Source organism: Drosophila subobscura, chromosome E (assembly GCF_008121235.1).
Source record: "Drosophila subobscura isolate 14011-0131.10 chromosome E, UCBerk_Dsub_1.0, whole genome shotgun sequence".
NCBI classification, from domain to species: Eukaryota; Metazoa; Arthropoda; class Insecta; order Diptera; family Drosophilidae; genus Drosophila; species Drosophila subobscura.
The window spans coordinates 8,956,400-8,975,662 of NC_048531.1; the positions used below are offsets into that span (position 1 = coordinate 8,956,400).

A 19,263-nucleotide genomic window follows, 5' to 3' on the forward strand; every position below is an offset into this window, starting at 1 on the left:
TCCATTAACCAGTAACCAGTTCATTTAGGATTATTGAATAAATATTTTAAAATTCACTTAGACTACGGCTTAAGTTATCTGATAAAAGTTCTCACTTACACGATCTCATGATTGATGCAAAAACCGGTACAAAAAGCGCTAATAATACTACTAATTTGAACTTATGCTAGAGCTAGGTATTACGTCTGGTTGTAGGGCCTCTATAACTAGTTGTGGCGCATGCCCATACTTTGCATGTGCTGCTGTTGCTGCTGCTGTTGTTGTTGCTGCTGCATGTGCTGCATGTACATTTGCTGCTGTTGATTGAGTTGCTGCTGCTGTTGTGGATTGCCACCGCTGCCCAGTGGTACGCTCGTTGTTTGCGCAGCATTCACCTGTTGCTGCTGCTGCATGGGTTGTTGCTGCTGCTGCATAGGTTGCTGCTGTTGCATGGGCTGTTGTTGTTGTTGTTGTTGTTGCTGCTGCTGCTGCTGCTGCTGTTGGTGTTGAGCTTGCTGCGGCGACTGTGTTTGATTTGTAACTGAATTGGCATTGCTTTCAGCGCTAAAATCAAGTGAAAACAAGTTAAATCCTTAAGTACTTTCACTTGTGACAATGCTTACATCTTCTCTGTGTGAATATCCTCCAGATTCAGATACGATATGAAGCGCAGGCGCATCTGTAGCAGTGGTCGCAGTCGTTTAATGATTGCCTCCGATTCGTTTTTGATGGTGTTCCCCACATGAATGTACTTGATGTGGTAGCTGCAAGCGGTACAAAGTTAATTAGTGCCCAAAATGCATAAAAGTACTCCATAATACTAACAGAAAGTCGCATATTTGATCCACATACTGCAGGGGCCTGGCACCGCTATGCTTATCCACAACCTCCAGTATCTCATAGAGCAGAATGGCGATGCCCGCCACCGCATTTGGGGTCTCTAGCTCGATGCGTTTCATGAAGGGACCAAAGACATGGCAGAGATACAGCAGCTGCTGCTCTGTGTGCACGCAGGGCTTCAGCTTCTCCTTGATGTGTCTGGTCATGGCCGCCAGCTTGAAGACGCCCATGTGATGGAAGACCGAGTGAGCCACGGCCAGCACCACAGCGTAGCTCTTTTCCAGCATCGCCTCGCGCACCGTCTTGAAGTTGAACAGCTCGAAGGCATTGAAGCGATACGTCCAGTTCAGCATGTTGGGTGTATTCAGCATTTCCTTCAGCCGATCATAGATGCCGGTCCAGTAGGGCTCTGGCAGGGCAGCCATCACGATGCCCACTGCATTGATGTAGCTGTGGATCTCCTTCTGCGGTATCACCGCATAGCCACTGACTATCACGTCGATTAGGTTGTTGGCCACCAAAGCTGGGGCCACTGGTAGACCCAACAGCTCCACACACGTCACATACAACGCATGAGCGGGTGCATTGGGGAACTCGTTGAAGCGCCAGTCCGTGGTGTAGAAAACATTCTTGCCGCTGATGGCTGAAAGGGAAGCGATTAACTTGAGTGTCCATTAACTTTCCCTCAGCTTAACTTACTCTCCGACAGTCGCTTGATTAAATTCATGTAGTAGCTCAGCTCTGGGGTCCAGAGCAAGTCTTGACTCTGAAGAAAGACCTTGTAGGGTTCACTGATACTCCAGTTTGGTGGCCGAATGTCACTGAAGGCGCCGGTAATCGTGCTCACCAGCTTCTTCTTCAACGAGGGTCGCTCCCGCAGAATGCGCTCATAGTAGTGCAGCGTGTTGTACAGATATGTGATGGGACGATCTGCAGGAAGAGCACACCCAATCGCTAATTCTTGCTTGGAGTGGGCAGTGGGTAGAGTGGGTACGCACCATGAAACTTGTAGAGTATGCTCAGATGATCCAGAATGAAGCCCAAGATCTGGTGAACATTCGGAATGGTGAGCTCAATGAAACGATGCACAACCACATCGAGCACGGGCAGAAAGCGCAGGCACACATTGCTGAAGTACACAGGAAGAGCCAGGTGCGAGGCAGACTCATCGAGGGCAAACTTTTCTGGGTACTTCTGGTGGAAGGAGAGATGCTTATCCTGCCTATAAATGGAAAAGAGAACAGAGAATAGAATTACCCTGCCTGACTCTCGGAAATCTCATAATCCTACCAGTTGCTCTGCTTCCAGTGATCGGGATTGTTGTCCTTGCAGAATTCCTGCACGCGGTTGCGCAGCTCGCTGGCTTTCAGCAGCAGCAGCTGGATGATCAGGAAGCAGACCTGCGCCTCATTGCCCTCGTGGGTGCGCAGGGCCAGGCAGAGCACCACGCGATCGATGGTCACCACATTGAACTTCCAGATCATGTGGTTGATCGTGTCCACACACTTGTGGATAAAGTCACGGCCATCCGAAGAGCTGGCCACCTCTGCGACCAGATAGTCGCAGAACTTACGCAAATGCGTTGTCAGTGCGCGGGCACTGATGCCCTCCAGGATCCTAAAAGAAAGTGGGGTTAGTGTGGATGCGCCTTTGAGATTATTTACTCACTTGTAGGCCACCGGACTGATGCTCTCCGTCTCCCAAATGATCTTGAAGAGCAGGCACAAGAATAGGGGATTGGTAGTTGGGCGCAGAAAGTGCGCAATGATATCGTTCTCGCTGGTCATCGAGGTCCATGTGCGGTACTCCTCCTCCACGGACTTTTTCAGCTGCTGCTTGTTCTCCGGCGGCTGGGCGTTCTGTGTGAAGTACTCGTTCAGGGCTGGCGGGAAGCAGGCCAGCGACTGCAGCGACCACGAATGTGGCGTGTGCTGCATTATGTTTGCCAGAAAGTCTTTGCACCAGCTCTGCATCTCGTCACCGCCACCATGCACATGCATGGAGCGGGCCAGCGTCAGGATGAGTACACGGTTCAGCTCCTCGCTCTCGTTGGAAGCCACCGCTCCCGGCGACTTGTCGTTGAAGTAGCGCGAAAACTGCGGCTGGAACTCTGCCGATCCGATGCTGGTAATCAGGCGCAGGCCGGTCGATTCGAAGCTTCAATTTACAATCGTTAAAAGTGGATTCAAAGCTCTTAATTTCATAGACGCCTCACCATAGATTTAGCTGCATTTTGTTGGTCTGCGGCACCGAAGAGAGCGAGTGGAGCAGCGACAGCAGCTGGACCCGATAGTGTGTGGGCACATGGTGCAATCGGTATGAGAACATTTCCATCAGAGTGTGTAGCATGGCCCAGGCATGGTTCTTGAACACCGTGGGCATTAGTTGGCCTGCGTATGGGGTAATTCGTACAATTTGTTTATCATTTCTAGCTGCTGCACTCACTCAGAAAACCCTTCACGCCGAGCGACTCGATTTCCGTGTAGACCAAAAGTCTCGCGTATGTCTCGAGCAACGCCGCTGCAGGCACTTGGCCCTTGGTCTGGGCCTGCTTCAGCATTTGCGTGACGAAGCTGTGGATCAGCGACATTTTGCTGTGCACAGTGAGGCTGTCCAGCACTGCCACCGAAAAGTTGACGGCTGGTATCTGGGCACCATTGGGGGACTTGGATGTTCCATTGAGTGCCTCCAGGAGCAGACCCATAGGACGTCCGAAATACTCCTGATTGGTCGAGTACGCATTGCACACAAGAATGATTCGAAAATCGTTGCCCAGCGACATGTTCATCATGGTGTTTGGCGAGACCAAGTGCTGCAGAAAGCTGTGGATGGATGGAACGATTACTGTCTGATCCTCACGCCATTTGCATGGACTCTTACTCGTGGTGATTCTTCAGGGCAATGGGCAGTGGTCGTGTTATGTTCATATTCTCCACACGAGCCTTCTTCATCAGATGGATCCACACGCAAATGGGTGCCATGTGGCGAACCATGGACGATTTGTTAATGTCCGGCAGCTTGAGTGGCTCCTGCTCCGGATAGAGCAGATCGAACAGCCGGAAGACGGGCAGAAAGTTGGTAATCTGGAATGGAAATGCAGTTGAGTTCTGTTCGTTCTTGAAAGTCTTTTGCTTCTCCTACGGGATTCTTTTGAATGCTGCCAGAGATGAATTGCAGAAGGATCCACATCAACTGGTCGCGTCCCTTGCGTAGCTCCAACTTTGAAAGCTGCAGAGGGGAAGAGAGTTCTTATAGAGATGATTTATACGAGTCTGTGAAGCGTACCTTCTCGTGCAGTGACAGGACAATGTGCATAAAGCTGACAAACTGGAAGAGCACAAAGTAAATCAGCTGCGAGGAGAGATGCAGCCAGACCCACTCGTTGGGTGTGATCTGCTCGTCCGAGGAGTTGAATCCACTGCCCGCAGTGGCGTCATTTGCCTCAGTCATCTCCATGGCATGGATGATCAGGTTGACCAGCTGCTCCTCCAGGGCATTGTAGCGCTGCTTTTGGTGCTTCTGCAGGTTTAGCATTTGCGAGACCATCTCGCGGGAGTACGGCTGCTCCAGCACATAGCGCAGCAGGGGCCGCTGCTCCTCCAGCAGTTCCGGCTCGTAGGGCAGGCTGCCCTTAAAGTTGAACTTCAGGGTGTTGTGGTCGAGGCGCCAGGAGTTCATCATGTGATCGGCGTAGCCAAAGTGCTCCACAATAGGCAGCATGTTGGCGTGCCCAATGATCGATACCATTTGTGCCGTGGTGCGGAATTCCTCCACGAAGTCGGTCATCAGCTTGTTCAGCTTCCAGTGGTAGGGAAACGGACGCATTATCTCGTTGGCAACGAAGTAAGCTGGCAGCAGGCAATTATTACGATCGAACAGAAAACGCAGTATCTCCTCCACGGCCAGGAGTTGCGGCATGTAGGTCACATTGACGTTGAGCGGGAACCACTGCGCCTTGTCGCGGCACACCTTCATGATCTCGCGCACTCCCTTGTAGTCCACCTGCATGATCACCTTCTTGATAATCCGAAAACTTTCGATCCAAAAGGTCTTGTGTTCGTAGTCGAGTTTCTCACACATCAGCACCTTGTCGCAGAGCATCCAAGCTGTTATTACATGCGCATCCACCAGCTTCACCAGCGCGGCCATCATTACTTTCATATGGTAACTGGACGCGCTGGCGGCCCGCAGCAGGTACAGCCGCAGGACATGCTCCCGATGCTCCTGCGCAATGTTTCCAAAGGCCGCGACTGCAAAATACATTGGTCAAATACATTGTGGGACCACTCGCACAGATACGCATACCCAAATCATTTGAGAAAGTCGCTGCCTTGTCCTCTTCGCCGAATGGCTTAAATACAATGACGCTCACAAAGGCCTCGTCGATGGAGTCTACTTTCTGTAAGAGACAGGAGCCGTTTTAGCTAAATGGATTTCCTTCGTTGCGGTTGCTGTAGGTCTTACCAGAAAGTCGTTTACGGTCTCTATTATTTGCGTTTCCATTTCATTTCATTTAAATTTCCGGCCGCATAAACAAATTTCTTCGGCTGGCCTGGCTCCGGCTACAATCGATAACACACGCCGGCACACACGGACGATAGATAGATTTTCGTCAGCCCTGGTTCTCAGCTGCTGCACGTAAACCATTCTGTTGTTTTGTTGGAATATTCTGTGTTGGAAAAACAATGAAGAAGGTGTTGGTTACAGGTGGAACTGGTCTTGTGGGCAAAGCCCTAGAAGCTATCATCAAGAAAGAAGGGCCCACGGATGAGGAATGGTATTTTGCCGGCTCCAAAGATGCCGACTTGACGTGAGTATTGTGAATACAGTGAGGTCTGTGAATAAACAAGCATTTTCATTAGGAATCTGGCAGCCACGCAGTCACTGTTCGCAAAGGAGAAGCCCACGCATGTCATCCACTTGGCCGCCATGGTCGGTGGTCTGTTCCACAACATGAACAATAACCTGGACTTTTTGGTGAGCAGCAGGGGTTTCAATTGCGCCACCAAAGACTAACTCTCTTCGTTTGCAGCGAAACAATCTGCTGATCAATGACAATGTGCTGCAAACGGCGCACGAGCAGGGATGCACCAAAGTCGTCTCTTGCCTGTCCACTTGCATATTCCCAGATAAGACCACATACCCCATAGACGAGACCATGGTCCACAATGGTCCCCCACATCCTTCCAACTACGGATACTCCTACGCAAAGCGGCTCATCGACATTCAGAACCACGCGTACAACGACAAGTACGGGCGCTTGTACACCTCTGTGATTCCCTGCAACATCTTCGGGCCCCACGACAACTACAAGCCCGAAGTGAGTCACGTTATTCCGGGCATGATCAATCGCATGCACAAGCTGATCACGGAGCAGGCGGATACGCCGGAAAGCGAGAAGGTCTTCACAGTATTTGGCAGTGGCAAGCCTCTGCGTCAGTTTATCTACTCCCTTGACCTGGCAGAACTGATGATTTGGGTGCTGCGGAGCTATGACAGCGTCGAGCCGATTGTCCTGAGTGTCGACGAAGCCCAGGAGGTGACCATCTTCGAGGTGGCCCAGGCAATAGCCACAGCATTTGGGTTTAAGGTGAGCAGATAGGAGCGCAGTTGGTACTTTAATAACGATTGTCTTACTTCAGGGTAAACTTGTTTGTGATACAAGCAAAGCGGACGGGCAGTACAAGAAGACGGCGTCCAATGCTAAGCTACGCAGTCTCCTGCCGGAGTACACGTTCACGGACTTTGAAACGGCCATCAAAACATCGGTGGAGTGGTACAGGAGCAACTATGAACAGGCCAGAAAGTAGCTGGAACGAATGCACAACCCACAAATGTAAATAAATTCCTTCCTTATTGTCTTCAGAAGTTCAAGGGGATCTTACTCCTGCTTTTTATATCGAACAAGCGGCTGTAATCGGTAATAATAGCATACGGTGAGTGGCTTAACCTGTCCAGGAGTCGCCATATTTATTCCTCTTCGGGCTGCCAGTGGCAGCCTCCGGTGTTGGCTCAACAAAACGAGGCTGAACGGGAGCTGGAGGCTCGTAGGGCTTTGAGTAAGGACTTTGCTGACGGGTCGCGTACTCCTCGCGATTCTTCTTGCGCAAATCTTCGTAGCTTTGTCCCGGCTTGGCCGGCTCCAAAGGCAATTCAGTGTCCATCATTTGTCCAGATGCTGATGCAAACAGGGGAAATGTCAAATATTCGTTGTGAAATTCAGTGCAGTTTACTCACAGTCCAGACTGGGGCGGTATATATCATCTAGGCCAGCCAAAGTGGGCCGGGATTCAGTGTCCAAGTTCAAAGAAGTGTTGCGCGAAGGCTTGAGTCCCTCGTCACTGTACACATCCGCGGAGCTGGGCGAAAAGGGAGCCAATGTAAAGGCTCGGCTCAGGCTCTCATCTGGCGTGATGGTGCTAATGACACCACCGCCCTGTCGGCGCTGCCGCAGGACTTCGCCCAGGCGGGAGTTTGGCAGCCGCATTATCTTTTCGGCGCACTTCTGCTGGTAGCTGACCTTTCCCACAAAGTAGCCCATAATGACGCCCATGACCACTTTGGGAACAGCTCCGTACTTGCCATTGCCCTTAATGTAGCCGTTCTTCACACCAAAGTAGGCCAACAGCCCCAGACCAGTGCCAAAGGGCAGCGACCGCTGGAAGAAAGATTCCGTGTTGCACTCACGTAACGCCTTTACCTCCTCGGCGGAGAACTGATAGTCTGCCTGAAAAATAACGATTGAATTAAAGACTACATCAAAGCGGAACCCGTTCTACTCACTAGTGGGTGTTGATCTGGATGCTGAGGCGGCCGGGAGCCATCATTTAACGGAGCATCCATGATGACAAAATTTTATGGAGAATTTATGAAATATAAATGATTGGTTGCAGAAGATTGGTGGCGGCGGCCGGCTCGGGTAACTTGACAGCAGCCCTGGTTTGTGTGCAGCAAAAACAGCCCTGTCTAAATGCGCGCGCGCCGTTTTCGCTCTTTTCAACTATGATGTATTAATACGAAAATAAAATGTCATTATAAGTAATACACTAGCCAGCGCAAAAATTGTCATCACAAACACTCATTTAGATAAACACCTTAACAGATAAAACAAATCAAAATTGCTAGTATTTCGCCATATCCACGTCCAGGGTTGATGACAAGCATAACAACCAGTGCCAGGGATGCAACACGCACGCAGATTATGACATTTTCGCTGTCAAGTAAAGTTACAGCTGTGTCGTCTGCTGCTGGCCCAATCCAGAGCCGTGTTATTGTAATTAATTAGAGTTTTGTATTTTTTGGAAATGTTCTCCGCCACCACACACTCTGTGGTAAGTGTACGCGCCACCCGGCCCACCGCCCACTGGCGCCGATCCGCTGATCCAGCCCTCACCTCACTGACGCTCGTTTCCTCTTACGTTCACTCACAGCCCTACCTCTACCTTGGCAACTTTAGTAGAAAACCGCATTACTACAGCGTGAAGCGTACCAAGCTGCCAGGAGGCGCTGGTGCGGCGCGCCTTTTTGCTGACAAATCAAAGTCATCCAAACAGCCAACGACGGGCAAGTGCCATGCGCTCGTGCTGGAATTCAAGAGTCTGCTCAGTCGGTCTGGCGCCAACCTGCAGAGCATGGTGGAGAAGGCCGTCAAGCTGAACGGAATTCTGGACACTGCGCTGGTGAACGTTGCACTCGCCAAGGTGACCCGCATGCTGCCCGCCCTCGGGAATGTACACGTCACGCTGGTGGAGCCACTCACACAGATCGGCCATGAGCAGCAACCAAATTATCAGTTTGAAGTCTCTTTGAATGGTGCAGCAGGCGCCCAGCCCATAGGCGCACATGTGTAAATGAATACATTAATATCAGCACTTGATCCTTATTAACATTTGCTTGAATTTCAGCAAAATGTATCCAATCGTAACGAAAAGTCTTCTAAATCCGCTCTTCTCCCAGCATCAACTGTGAGTACCATAGAGGGTCGCGCGCTCGTTCCTCTTGTTAACTTTGAATTTCCATGCAGGAGGCAGTTACGCGGCTTCAAGACGGATCGCTCCATAGACGCGGAGCAGAAACGAAATCCAACGATGACGTCCAGACTGAAGACTGCACTGGGGACAACATCGCAAAAGCTTGATGGCGAATCAAACCTTCAGGGAGAGAAGCTTAGAAAACTACTATCCAAAGCCGACGGACACGGATCGCCCCATAATGCGGTAAGCTGCAGTGCAGTCTTCATGGATTGGCTGGCTCTAACATAAGTTAAACATTTGCAGGAGAACCTAAAGATTGCGTTTGCCGAGGGCTATTTGGCAGCAGCAAATTCAGAAGATTCACCGAAAACGGGCAAAACAATGAAGTATCTGAAGGTATTACTCCAGTGTGTCCAATGACATAGTTTGACCCTTTACCATTTCCCTTCCAATGGAACCACCTCCCACCAGTTTATCAAATAATGCCCAGAACTTATCACACAGATTTTCCAGACACTCATCGTTATCGTCGTCTTCATTGGCATATTCCTGAGCTTCTTCACCACCTCGAACGGTTCCGTATTTCGGTGAGTGCACGACTCTATCCAGGCGTCGCCAGAGCAGTATTAATGTTGCTCTCTTTTAGTAGCATTCAGCTGGGCAACCAGGTGGAGGTTGATCCCGAGGAAATCAATGTCACATTCGACGATGTCAAGGGCTGCGACGAGGCCAAGCAGGAGCTCAAGGAGGTGGTCGAGTTCCTCAAGAATCCCGACAAGTTCTCAAACCTTGGCGGCAAGCTTCCGAAGGGTGTGCTCCTGGTTGGACCACCAGGAACTGGAAAAACCCTGCTGGCACGTGCCGTGGCAGGCGAGGCCAAGGTGCCATTCTTCCATGCCGCCGGACCAGAGTTCGACGAGGTTCTCGTCGGCCAAGGCGCCAGACGTGTGCGAGACTTGTTCAGTAAGTAAAGACTTTGCCACCTTCAGAGACTCAAATCTAATCCCCAACTTTTGCAGAAGCGGCCAAGGCTCGTGCTCCGTGTGTGATCTTCATCGATGAAATTGATTCGGTTGGCGCTAAGAGGACAAACTCGGTGCTGCATCCGTATGCGAATCAAACCATAAACCAGCTGCTCTCCGAAATGGATGGCTTCCATCAGAACGCTGGCGTCATTGTGCTGGGTGCCACCAATCGGCGGGATGATCTGGATCAGGCTCTGCTGCGTCCCGGTCGCTTCGATGTCGAGGTGGTTGTGTCCACGCCAGACTTTACTGGCCGCAAGGAAATTCTGTCTCTCTACTTGACCAAGATTCTGCACGATGACATCGATCTGGATATGCTGGCACGTGGCACCTCTGGCTTCACGGGCGCCGACCTGGAGAACATGATCAACCAGGCGGCACTCAGGTGAGATAAATTTCAAGGGAATGGTCATGGAGTGGAGCTAAGAGTTATATCCCTTGCAGAGCTGCCATTGACGGAGCTGAGACGGTAAGCATGAAGCACTTGGAGACTGCCCGCGACAAGGTACTTATGGGCCCCGAGCGCAAGGCTCGCCTGCCCGACGAGGAGGCAAACACCATTACGGCCTATCACGAGGGTGGCCACGCGATTGTCGCATATTACACAAAGGAGTCGCATCCGCTGCATAAGGTAACCATCATGCCACGAGGCCCATCGCTGGGACACACCGCGTACATACCCGAGAAGGAGCGATACCATGTGACCAAGGCCCAGCTTTTGGCCATGATGGACACCATGATGGGTGGACGTGCTGCCGAAGAGATCATATTTGGATTGGACAAGATTACTTCGGGCGCCAGCAGCGATCTCAAACAGGCTACCTCAATTGCCACGCACATGGTCAAGGACTGGGGCATGTCGGAGAAGGTGGGTCTGCGCACGATTGAGCCAAGCAAGGGTCTGGGCACCGGCGAGACCCTGGGACCCAATACCATTGAGGCGGTGGATGCCGAAATCAAACGCATCCTCAGCGATAGCTATGAGCGGGCGAAGGCCATTCTGAAGAAACATACCAAGGAGCACAAGGCGCTCGCCGAGGCGCTCTTGAAGTACGAGACTCTGGATGCTGACGATATCAAGGCAATATTACACGACAACCAGACGTAGTTTCCTCTTTTAATGATTGCCCTCGGTGGGCATGGGCATGGAGCTGAACTGCAAACAAATTTTAGTTGTACCGCTAAACTAAAACAGAAAAGATATAATACAAGAACGGGACGCAGACGGACAGTTAAGAAATAAAATGTTATACATATTTTAGTAACGTTTTCCATCATCCACGTAGTATTTTAGTTAAATTTTAGTTTGAAATAAATATAAAATTGAAGTCATGTTAACAGTTGCGATATCCGCCGATAGCAACATCGATATATCAAAATTAGTCTATCGATGTTGTTCCCAGCCCTGCGCAAAGGCCACCTAATTGATTGAACGGGGACCGTGTTTTTTTCTTTTTAAATAAATTGCTAAAGTAATCAAATAAAATGTGTGACTACAAGATTTCGGATCGCGCATACACAAAGCTGATATTCCATGCTGCCAAATATCCCCACCAGGCTGTGAACGGGCTGCTGCTGGCCGATAAGACATCGAAAGGGTCGCTGTTGGAAATCGTGGATGCAATCCCGCTGTTTCATCAATGCCTGCACGTCACCCCCATGGCAGAGGTTGCCCTTATGCAGGTGGGTGCTTGCTGCTGCTACACCAGCATAATTGCACATTTCCGTGCGCTGAGGCATGTGTATGCGCTGTACTCACAATTGGGTCATTTCAGATTGATGCCTATGCAGAGCAGGAAGGCCTCGTGATTGCCGGATATTACGCGGCTCCGGAGAACTTCTACGACAACCAGATAGACAAAGCGCCTGCCGTAAAGATCGCCGATAAGATCCAGGATAACTTCAAGAACGCCTGCCTCGTTTTGGTTGACAACAAGCTGGTGACTCTAGAACACGACCGTGCCGCCATTCAGGTCTACACATGTGCGGGCGACTCTGGCCGATGGTCAAAGGCCAAGTTTACACTGTCACAGTCGGCACAGACCCTGGAGGGTGTCTCGCTGCTGCTAAAGCGCGGTGCCATGCGCGACGTGATTGACTTTGACAACCACCTGGACAACCCAGAGAATGATTGGACCAACGATTTTCTCAACCAGTCCCTGAACGACCTGCAGAAGCTATACTAGTCCCGGTCGCCCCACTTGGTAAAAGGGTAAAAACCCTATTGTAACCATATGTATGTTATAGTTTAGCTAATTCGCATTAGAACGAGCACAGAGAAGCAGAGCCGGAAATTCAACCTTTGCAATTTAATTTATTGTAATTACAATTTGGGTTTCAGTAATCTTTAGAATAATGCATATAAGTTAAATAACATTCAACTAATTAATAAATAATCAATTCTTTCATCTTGCTGTCCATGGAGTATGTGTGTCGCGAGTCTGTCGTTTAAAGTCTGTTTGTCCGACCCGTTCAGTCCTGTCCGACTGTGTCCTGTGCTTTCTGCCCCCCGTCTGTTGTCTAACCTGTTGGTAAACCTAAGCACGTTTTCAATTAATTTAGATCGTTAATAAATACAAATGAATAATATGTATATAATTTTGCTCTTGGTTTTGCTTTCTGGCCATGTAAATTGAAATATTTTACAACAATATTTGGTAATTGGTAATATCGCGATTGCTGATTATACATTTGTAGGTATACGGTATACATAATACGTATATGTCGATATATGTATGCATGTAGTATGTGTGTAAGTATGTAGGTCGGAGATCGAGGGTATCGCAAAAACGTTTATTAATTTCAGTGTATTATTGTACCGGGGGTTATGTTTGCCAAACGAACTCTTTGAACCATACAATATGTACGAGTATAGGGGAACGTAATATAACGATTACGAGATTAAGGAAACTGGAACTGGAACTGGTTGCATCTGCCATCTGCTTCATTCTCATTTTCATCTTAGTATTATTTGATTCTCTTCTTGTTGTGTGGCATTTATGTATATGTATATGTAATATCATTTGCAGTATTGATTTCTGCTTGTTGTTTTGCATCGATTTGTATATTCCTCAAACATGTGGATGTGTTCGTGTGTGTGTGTATGTGACTCTACGTGGGCGCCTTTTGATTATATCCTAGCTATACAAGTGCCTCCTGTGGCGCACCTCTGCGCCTGAACCTGAACACGCGCAAGCATAATCATTTTGTGTCTGGCTGGTGGTATAACGAATGATGTACTCGAGGCGCGGGCTTGCTTGGGTTCCCGGTGTTGTGTCTTGTGTGCCATTCTCCCATGTTATGTTAGTTGATCTATAAAAAAGAGTCACAAATGCACAGAGAGTGAGGTTATGTACACGCAGCCAAGAGTGTGGTGTGCTGTGAAATGTGTATCAGAAAACGGAGTGAAAAACACCCAAACAGAAAACGGTTTTTTTGCAATTTACAAATTTCTAGGTATGAGTGTGACCCCACTGAGATCGCTTGTACATGTATTAATGTGTATGTGTGTGTGTGTGTGTCTGTATATCGGGTGTAGTCTACACGTGGGCGGTAGATTACATCTAGAGATTGCCGCCTCCGATATTTACCATTCCCGAGGACAGAGAGTTGATGGCATCTTCCACGGTCGGCTTGTGACGATCGATTTTGGATGAGTTTATGGGCGAGAAGTTGTCTACGATTGTAAGCGTGAACGAATACATAACAATACATATACAAATATATAGAGATAGAAACACAAAAGAGGCGATTCAATAAGCAAATCTCATGTGCCAATTACCGAGATCACCACTCGAACTGGAGTCCGTAAAACTGGGTGTGCCCTCTGTCCATGTGGGTGTGGAGCCCTCACCTGATGCCGGCGGCGTCCAGGCCAGTCCGCCCCGCGACCCATACTGGCTGCTCGACGATGTGTCCACCGCCAGCAGCGTATCCAAATGAACCTCAGAGACGCTGTGCAAAGAGAGAGATGGACAATGTAGGAGCTCCCCAGATCAGATCGGATTAGCATACCTCACGATATCCTCCTTGTAGGAGCCTCGATAGGCGGGTCCAATGTTCATTTTGCGATCCAAGTACTGAGCCTGCTGCTGGTAGTAGGCCTGCTGCTGCGACTGCTGATGGTGATGATGATGGTGGTGGTGGTGGGACCTGCGACCCATCGAGGATGTGCTGTTCTTGTTCGAGCTGTCCTCGGAGATGTCGTCGAAGGCAGGGGGAGGAGTCGAGCTGCAGGATGGAGTTGTGCCTAGCGATACGATGAGCAGAGCAGATCAGAGGAGAACATACAATGAGTGGCCGGCCGCAGAGAAGTAAATAAAACACAAATGGCAATCGAGATTAGGGATGAATGAATGGGTGAATTGTGTGTGCCAAGCGGGTGCGAGCGTGCCTAGAGTCTACTTCTGTCCCCCCACCGAAGAACCCCTCTGCGTGTCCTGCGTGTCCTGCGAGCCGCGGGTGTCACTCTCCGGTATCGTGGATGGAGCTGTTTTGGGCGCACGTCTCTTGCCTCGCTTCATGGGCTGCGGCTTCGTCGGCTGATCCTCGTCACACACTGGGGGTGGCGGCTCGTCGGTAAGTCTGGGCTGTGGCCGCCTCGGGCGATGCGTTGACTCCAGCTGCCGCTTCACCTCCAGGAAGGCGCTGACCGACTGCAACAGATTGTCCTCCTCCGTGTCGCAGACATCGTCGCCCAGCGCCAGATCCGCGTAGTGCAGATAGCGACTGCGCTTCTGGCGTCGCTGCTGCTTCTGCTGCTGATCCCGCCGTGGCGAGCGCTGCGAGGGAATGCTGCCCGAGGATCGGGAGCGTCCAGAGCGATAGCTCTCGGCTCGCAGTGCGGGAAAGCCACCCATTATCGAGGCCGCTGAGGAGCGCCTGCTGTGCGCCACGAAGCTGTTCTGCCGCTGAAAGATGTCCACGTGGTTGAGCAGGCGCGGCTGCTGGCGTCGGACGCTGCTCTCCGAGCGGGCCGTGGAGTACACCGACTGCTGGGAGTCGCCTCGTCTCTGAGAGGATCGGCGCAGCAGGGAGACCGCCAGCGGAGGGATTGGCTCTGGGGCGGGGTCGGCGGAGTCAGGGGCATCGAAGAGATCGTGCAGCTCGAGCCAATCCTGCACGTTACTGGGCGAGCGGCGGTCGCCGAAGCGGGGCATGGTATCCCTGGGCACCTGCAGTGTGTGGATCTGTGTTGGGGCTGTTGGTGGATTAGTGTGCGGTTCTGTACCTGGCGTCGAGCGGTCCTGTCCATCCCGGCGACGGGGCGATCCGCGCGGCGGCACTGGCGGTGGCACCCGAGCCTTCAGATTGCTGCCAGCCCCGGCTGGAGTCCGCTGCTTGACGGGCGGTGGCATCCGCTCTCGCTCACGCTCTCGCTCACCCATGCCACTCCCACTGGCCGTGGATGATGGCCCGGCACTGGCCGCTCCGGTTGCCGCTGAGGCGGCGCCTCCTGGCGTGGGCTCTGTGGTGGGCGGCTTGGCTGGCTGGTGGATCTTGCCACTGCTGTGGGAGTGCGAGGCATGCATTGCTGTGGAGAGGAGATCGAGGATTAGGAACGGGGCAAGGTCAACAGTCAACAGTCAGCCGGTGTCGAATGGGTGTGGGGGGTGGACAGCCACTTACGCCTGATGGAAGCCTCGTTTTCGCTGTCAATGGAGCGCTGTATGGCCTTGGAGAGGCTTTTTCTCTTCGATGGCGAATGCTTAAGCGCTGGAAGATGCAAGCAGAGAGCGGGATTAGAGGCAAGGACTCCACTGGGACAGGGGGAGGGACTGGTGGCAGGTGTCCAAAGCAACTACGCAAAGCCAAAGGAGCAGTACGGGGTTGCCAAAAAAATGGACACTAACGTGACTGAGAGATTGAGAGACATGCTTTTGGCGTCCGTTTCGAAATCAAATAACAAATAAATAAGTAAATAATGGTGAGTGATTAATACAGAAGAAATCAAAGTAGAAGACGGAATAATTGTTCAATAATTTCATTACCTATATAACTGGTTACCAAGGTACGAAATTTTCTGTGATTCCCCTTGATCTCGGGGAGATCCACTATATGCGTGAGAGGTGAATGCATTCGAGACATATTCAAAAGAAAAGAAAGCAGAGAATAGAGCGATTACGACGGCATGATTATCGTTTACAGATCAATTCTGATTCGGAGTCTACGCAGGCCCAAGGCAAAGGTGTACCATAATTGCATTTTCTTTTTTCCACATCAATCCATCAATTAGCAACTTACGAGTGTACAGTGTATGGGTGTGTGTGTGTCAGTGTGTGTTTGATCTATTAATCTACCAAAAATCATCTAGAACACCCTTCAATTGAGTGTCTTTTGGGCACAAAAACTGCCTTGCAGCACGAGTACTTAGCCCAGAAGCCTCTATCTAACTCTTTCGCTTCGCCCACTTACGGGAGGGTATCTTTCGGAACACGGTCTTGGCCATGAAGTTTTGGAATCTTTGAGCATAGAACGAGGGCCGACACACCGAGACGGTTTCCTGTGGAAAGAGCAAAGAGTTCCGTGTGAAATGCGAACAATGTTTAGATCCCCAGCACAGCTTACCCCATCGTGGATGATGCTTTTGAATGTGTGCTCCAGCTTCTTCTTCAGCCTGTAGGATTGCAGAATGTCAATGATGCCGATGTAGAGCAGAAGGCGCTCGCCCTTTTCGCTGCGCGCCGGAATGCCCCCGGGCCTGGCAATGAACAGAACGATATAGTGATCTGATTTGATCCCAAATTGAACAAGAAATACATACGGCACATCCTCCTCATCGTCTATGGGTTCGCTCTCCGCCTGTATGCTCTCCATGGCCGTGGAGTGCGCCACCAGACGCTGCCGATTAACCGATCTGTATGCCACACTGGATTAGCTCTTGAGTGTTAGTTGGATCTGCGTGGCAATGGGACGGGTACTCACTTGTTCCGACTGATGCCCGTGGCCGCGTCGCGGTCCTTGCCCTCCCCATCCTGGCCGTCCAGCGGATCGTCCACATCCCCGTCAGAGTCCTCGGCGAGGGGCGCCCGCAGGGGCTTCCTGCTCTCGCTCAGCTTCTCCTTGAGCGCCACATCTAGGTTGTGCACGCCCAGGAGCAGCGAGTAGTCCATGATCTTGAAGGACTCCAGCACCGTGCAGTCCCGCTGAATGGTCTTGATCAGCGCCGAATAGGTCTCGGCCTCCAGGAAAATCCCATTGGGGTGCTGCTCCATGAAGTCGAGGTCCTTGTAGGTGGGCGACTTCTTCGACCGCTCCGCCTTGTTCGCCTTGCGCTTGAACGTCGACCCCTTCAGGTCGTACTTCAGGTGCATCCTCACCGACGACGGCAGCAGATTGTTCATGACCACCAGGCGAATGTTTTTGGCATTGCTCGTCTGCAGGCAGTACAGTCCGAAGAACTTTGGCAAGAGCGTGCGCGGATTTTGATTCAGATTCATATAGTAGCTGGAAAGGGATAGGGCAGGAGGGGAGATTAAGCTGCCGCGCTGCAGTCGATCGTTGACGGCACCCACCCGGGCAGTAGTTTCTGTAGGAATTCACCCTCCTTGTGTTGCACCGTCTTGATGATGAACTCGTCGTCGTTCGTCAGGTAGAATATAGAGCCGGAAGCGCCAGGATTCGACAGTTCTCGCAGCGGAGAAGTGCACATGGACATCTGGAAAAGGAGTCGCCGTGAGTGGGGGCCTCGACACAAGTTCTACTCGCATTTTGCTCACCATGAAGTCGTCTGGTTGGATGCCAAACAGATCCCGAAAGTAACGGAATGCTATGGGGGCGTAGATCTTATATCTGAATTCACTGTAGTGGTGGGCAGGTGTAAGGCTGGAGCCCTCGGGCGGAAAGGTGATGCTCTCGATCTCCCAGAAGTCCATCATTAGCAGATCCCGCTTGGGCTTCGATGCCAGACTGCCGACCTGTTGGAGGAGGGAAGTTCGATTAGCAGTCCGACATGAGCTTGGATAAATGCTGAATCTCACTGTGTGCTGTATGCCCAGTTGTATGGAGCCCATAATCTGCGACGTTTGTATTTTCTTGTACGTAATCTCGCCGCCCTCGCCCACGCGTCTGTGACCAATCTTTCGCTCCTTGTCCGCCTTGTTGTTGTTGTTGGCCGTGCGCAAGTGTCGATTGCCCAACTGAAAGTAATTCAACTCATTAGCGGGTTGTGCGAGTATGTGCGAGTATGGCTATGCTGCGGTGTACTTACCTCGGGCGATGAGTTACCCACATGGTCGTTGGAGGCTAGTTCGGTGAAAGAACTTTATTAATAGGCTTTCGTTTCATGTTTAATTCAACTCCTGACGTATTTTAGGCCAATCACCGCTGCAAAGGCTGTGACTTGAACTTGGATGGACGGACTGCCCTCCCCTTCCCACTCTGCCACTCCGCCTCAGCCGCGCCCTTGACCAACCCACACACACGCAATAAACTTTCCTTTGTTATCAACATTCGCCTGTCCATGGGTTCGTACAAATATGAACCCATGGGCTCCGTCCTCTGTCATTGTCCGTCCGCCATTCAACCAGTCAACTAGTTCGCCTGTCTGTCAGTCTGCACGTCAAACGGCCTGGCGGGGGGCAGTGGGCAGGTGGGGTGGTGTTCCCTCTTGCGAGACACATGCGCCAGGGCCACGCTTTCCATTTGCCATTCATTGATTTTTTTGTGTCGACTTTCTTTGCACTTTTGTCTGCCACATAAAAAAAACGGTAGAGGGAACTGACTGTTGGGATATTTACCATTGCTGGGATCCACTGGCTTTGCCTGCGATGTGGAGGAGCTGTCCATGTCGATGGTGTTGATGGTGTCGCCATCACCAGAAGCCATCGTGCCCAGCCGTAATTCTCTACTCTCCCTCACCTACCCTCTCTCTCGCTCTCGCTCTCTCTCTTTCCGCTTAACCGTTACTGGGACATGCTGCTGTGGCCTTGCTGCGGTTTGAAACTGTATTTGAAGCTTCTAATTTATTGTGCCGCGATCCTATTTATTGTTATCCAATCGACATCCAGTGGCCAGGGGGCAGCGGGAACCTTGGCTTTTGTCTGGCTATGCTATGGCGTCAAACTTTTTGCTAAGATGTTGATTCCGCTGCTGCTGCTGTCATTTTCACTGCATACTCATGGGCGCGCAGCCTGGAACGGCCTGGAAGCCTGGACGTGCGCATGAACACAGGCGCCCCCACACGGCACAGGGCTGCACACACTATCCACAACACAGAGTTGCACTCGAAAGCACTGCTACAAATCACGAATTAAATCACATAAACATAAATCACATTTGTAACGTGTATTTTCGACAATTATAATTATTAACAATTATTTCAGTTCAGTTCATCAAGAAGCCAAATGGAACTTTTAATATTTTCTTTTCCTTTTGTTTATTAGCATTTCTGTACTCAATTAGACCTATACATCATATATAACTATTATATATATATATTTATTTAT

General features: G+C 50.7%; 6 protein-coding genes across 20 annotated transcripts; 3 read left to right on the forward strand and 3 right to left on the reverse strand.

Annotated features, from left to right (window-relative positions):
- Positions 1-4: 4 nt before the first annotated feature.
- LOC117890692 (mediator of RNA polymerase II transcription subunit 23) lies at positions 5-5,402 on the reverse strand. 3 transcript variants are annotated; one of them, XM_034795684.1, is made up of 15 exons: positions 5,284-5,402; positions 5,125-5,218; positions 4,105-5,069; positions 3,961-4,047; positions 3,700-3,902; positions 3,265-3,641; positions 3,035-3,209; positions 2,488-2,976; positions 2,110-2,436; positions 1,818-2,041; positions 1,519-1,749; positions 805-1,462; positions 603-743; positions 459-543; positions 5-425 (listed from the first exon to the last, which is right to left on the reverse strand). In XM_034795684.1, exons 1-15 carry the CDS (start codon positions 5,320-5,322, stop codon positions 207-209), a joined length of 4,314 nt encoding a protein of 1,437 aa, XP_034651575.1. In that variant the 5' UTR covers positions 5,323-5,402; the 3' UTR covers positions 5-206. The 3 variants fall into 3 exon arrangements, with proteins under 3 accessions (XP_034651575.1, XP_034651577.1, XP_034651576.1); XM_034795686.1 differs by having other exon boundaries at positions 5-242; positions 450-543; positions 5,284-5,322; XM_034795685.1 differs by having other exon boundaries at positions 263-422; positions 463-543; positions 5,284-5,322.
- A 62-nt stretch (positions 5,403-5,464) lies between these two features.
- On the forward strand, positions 5,465-6,696 carry LOC117890760 (probable GDP-L-fucose synthase). Its single transcript, XM_034795821.1, has 4 exons — positions 5,465-5,629; positions 5,682-5,796; positions 5,852-6,409; positions 6,462-6,696. The coding sequence occupies exons 1-4, from the start codon at positions 5,505-5,507 to the stop codon at positions 6,627-6,629; spliced, it is 966 nt and encodes a 321-aa protein (XP_034651712.1). The 5' UTR covers positions 5,465-5,504; the 3' UTR covers positions 6,630-6,696.
- A 17-nt stretch (positions 6,697-6,713) lies between these two features.
- LOC117890768 (OCIA domain-containing protein 1) lies at positions 6,714-7,760 on the reverse strand. Its single transcript, XM_034795837.1, has 3 exons — positions 7,603-7,760; positions 7,057-7,546; positions 6,714-6,997 (listed from the first exon to the last, which is right to left on the reverse strand). Exons 1-3 carry the CDS (start codon positions 7,660-7,662, stop codon positions 6,765-6,767), a joined length of 783 nt encoding a protein of 260 aa, XP_034651728.1. The 5' UTR covers positions 7,663-7,760; the 3' UTR covers positions 6,714-6,764.
- A 171-nt stretch (positions 7,761-7,931) lies between these two features.
- LOC117890707 (ATP-dependent zinc metalloprotease YME1L) lies at positions 7,932-11,078 on the forward strand. Of its 4 annotated transcripts, none has more exons than XM_034795732.1 (9): positions 7,932-8,150; positions 8,250-8,665; positions 8,724-8,783; positions 8,843-9,035; positions 9,096-9,188; positions 9,297-9,379; positions 9,439-9,755; positions 9,812-10,202; positions 10,262-11,078. In XM_034795732.1, exons 1-9 carry the CDS (start codon positions 8,124-8,126, stop codon positions 10,923-10,925), a joined length of 2,244 nt encoding a protein of 747 aa, XP_034651623.1. In that variant the 5' UTR covers positions 7,932-8,123; the 3' UTR covers positions 10,926-11,078. The 4 variants fall into 4 exon arrangements, with proteins under 4 accessions (XP_034651623.1, XP_034651624.1, XP_034651625.1 ...); XM_034795733.1 differs by having other exon boundaries at positions 9,442-9,755; XM_034795734.1 differs by having other exon boundaries at positions 9,306-9,379.
- A 129-nt stretch (positions 11,079-11,207) lies between these two features.
- Positions 11,208-12,225, forward strand: LOC117890775 (ER membrane protein complex subunit 8/9 homolog). Its single transcript, XM_034795845.1, has 2 exons — positions 11,208-11,500; positions 11,593-12,225. The coding sequence occupies exons 1-2, from the start codon at positions 11,303-11,305 to the stop codon at positions 12,001-12,003; spliced, it is 609 nt and encodes a 202-aa protein (XP_034651736.1). The 5' UTR covers positions 11,208-11,302; the 3' UTR covers positions 12,004-12,225.
- LOC117890705 (phosphatidylinositol 4-phosphate 5-kinase type-1 alpha) lies at positions 12,112-18,910 on the reverse strand. 10 transcript variants are annotated; one of them, XM_034795724.1, is made up of 17 exons: positions 18,556-18,910; positions 18,027-18,061; positions 17,797-17,955; positions 17,536-17,733; positions 17,332-17,474; positions 16,742-17,263; positions 16,581-16,685; positions 16,385-16,517; positions 16,232-16,319; positions 15,808-15,870; positions 15,670-15,693; positions 15,446-15,532; positions 15,048-15,350; positions 13,832-14,066; positions 13,599-13,771; positions 13,408-13,493; positions 12,112-13,129 (listed from the first exon to the last, which is right to left on the reverse strand). In XM_034795724.1, exons 1-17 carry the CDS (start codon positions 18,641-18,643, stop codon positions 13,121-13,123), a joined length of 2,451 nt encoding a protein of 816 aa, XP_034651615.1. In that variant the 5' UTR covers positions 18,644-18,910; the 3' UTR covers positions 12,112-13,120. The 10 variants fall into 10 exon arrangements, with proteins under 10 accessions (XP_034651615.1, XP_034651621.1, XP_034651620.1 ...); XM_034795730.1 differs by lacking the exon at positions 13,408-13,493 and having other exon boundaries at positions 13,671-13,771; XM_034795729.1 differs by lacking the exon at positions 13,408-13,493.
- Between the last annotated feature and the right edge of the window lie 353 nt (positions 18,911-19,263).

Bases quoted from the DNA above. Each gene is read 5' to 3' on its own strand.
- LOC117890692 (XM_034795684.1), bottom strand. From the start codon at position 5,322: ATGGAAACGCAAATAATAGAGACCGTAAACGACTTTCTG. The intron at 1,463-1,518 runs GTAAGTTAAGCT...CTTCCCTTTCAG, and splicing joins AATCAAGCGACTGTCGGAGA to CCATCAGCGGCAAGAATGTT. The intron at 744-804 runs GTTAGTATTATG...TACCGCTTGCAG, and splicing joins GATCAAATATGCGACTTTCT to CTACCACATCAAGTACATTC.
- LOC117890760 (XM_034795821.1), top strand. From the start codon at position 5,505: ATGAAGAAGGTGTTGGTTACAGGTGGAACTGGTCTTGTGGGCAAAGCC. The intron at 5,630-5,681 runs GTGAGTATTGTG...CATTTTCATTAG, and splicing joins TCCAAAGATGCCGACTTGAC to GAATCTGGCAGCCACGCAGT. The intron at 6,410-6,461 runs GTGAGCAGATAG...GTCTTACTTCAG, and splicing joins CCACAGCATTTGGGTTTAAG to GGTAAACTTGTTTGTGATAC.
- LOC117890768 (XM_034795837.1), bottom strand. From the start codon at position 7,662: ATGGATGCTCCGTTAAATGATGGCTCCCGGCCGCCTCAGCATCCAGAT. The intron at 7,547-7,602 runs GTGAGTAGAACG...GTTATTTTTCAG, and splicing joins ATCCAGATCAACACCCACTA to GCAGACTATCAGTTCTCCGC. The intron at 6,998-7,056 runs GTGAGTAAACTG...TGTTTGCATCAG, and splicing joins ATACCGCCCCAGTCTGGACT to CATCTGGACAAATGATGGAC.
- LOC117890707 (XM_034795732.1), top strand. From the start codon at position 8,124: ATGTTCTCCGCCACCACACACTCTGTG. The intron at 8,666-8,723 runs GTAAATGAATAC...CTTGAATTTCAG, and splicing joins CAGCCCATAGGCGCACATGT to CAAAATGTATCCAATCGTAA. The intron at 9,189-9,296 runs GTATTACTCCAG...CTTATCACACAG, and splicing joins AAACAATGAAGTATCTGAAG to ATTTTCCAGACACTCATCGT.
- LOC117890775 (XM_034795845.1), top strand. From the start codon at position 11,303: ATGTGTGACTACAAGATTTCGGATCGCGCATACACAAAGCTGATATTC. The intron at 11,501-11,592 runs GTGGGTGCTTGC...GGGTCATTTCAG, and splicing joins CAGAGGTTGCCCTTATGCAG to ATTGATGCCTATGCAGAGCA.
- LOC117890705 (XM_034795722.1), bottom strand. From the start codon at position 18,643: ATGGCTTCTGGTGATGGCGACACCATCAACACCATCGACATGGACAGC. The intron at 15,871-16,231 runs GTAAGTGGGCGA...TCACGCATATAG, and splicing joins GTTCCGAAAGATACCCTCCC to TGGATCTCCCCGAGATCAAG. The intron at 13,494-13,598 runs GTAATTGGCACA...TTACAATCGTAG, and splicing joins CAGTTCGAGTGGTGATCTCG to ACAACTTCTCGCCCATAAAC.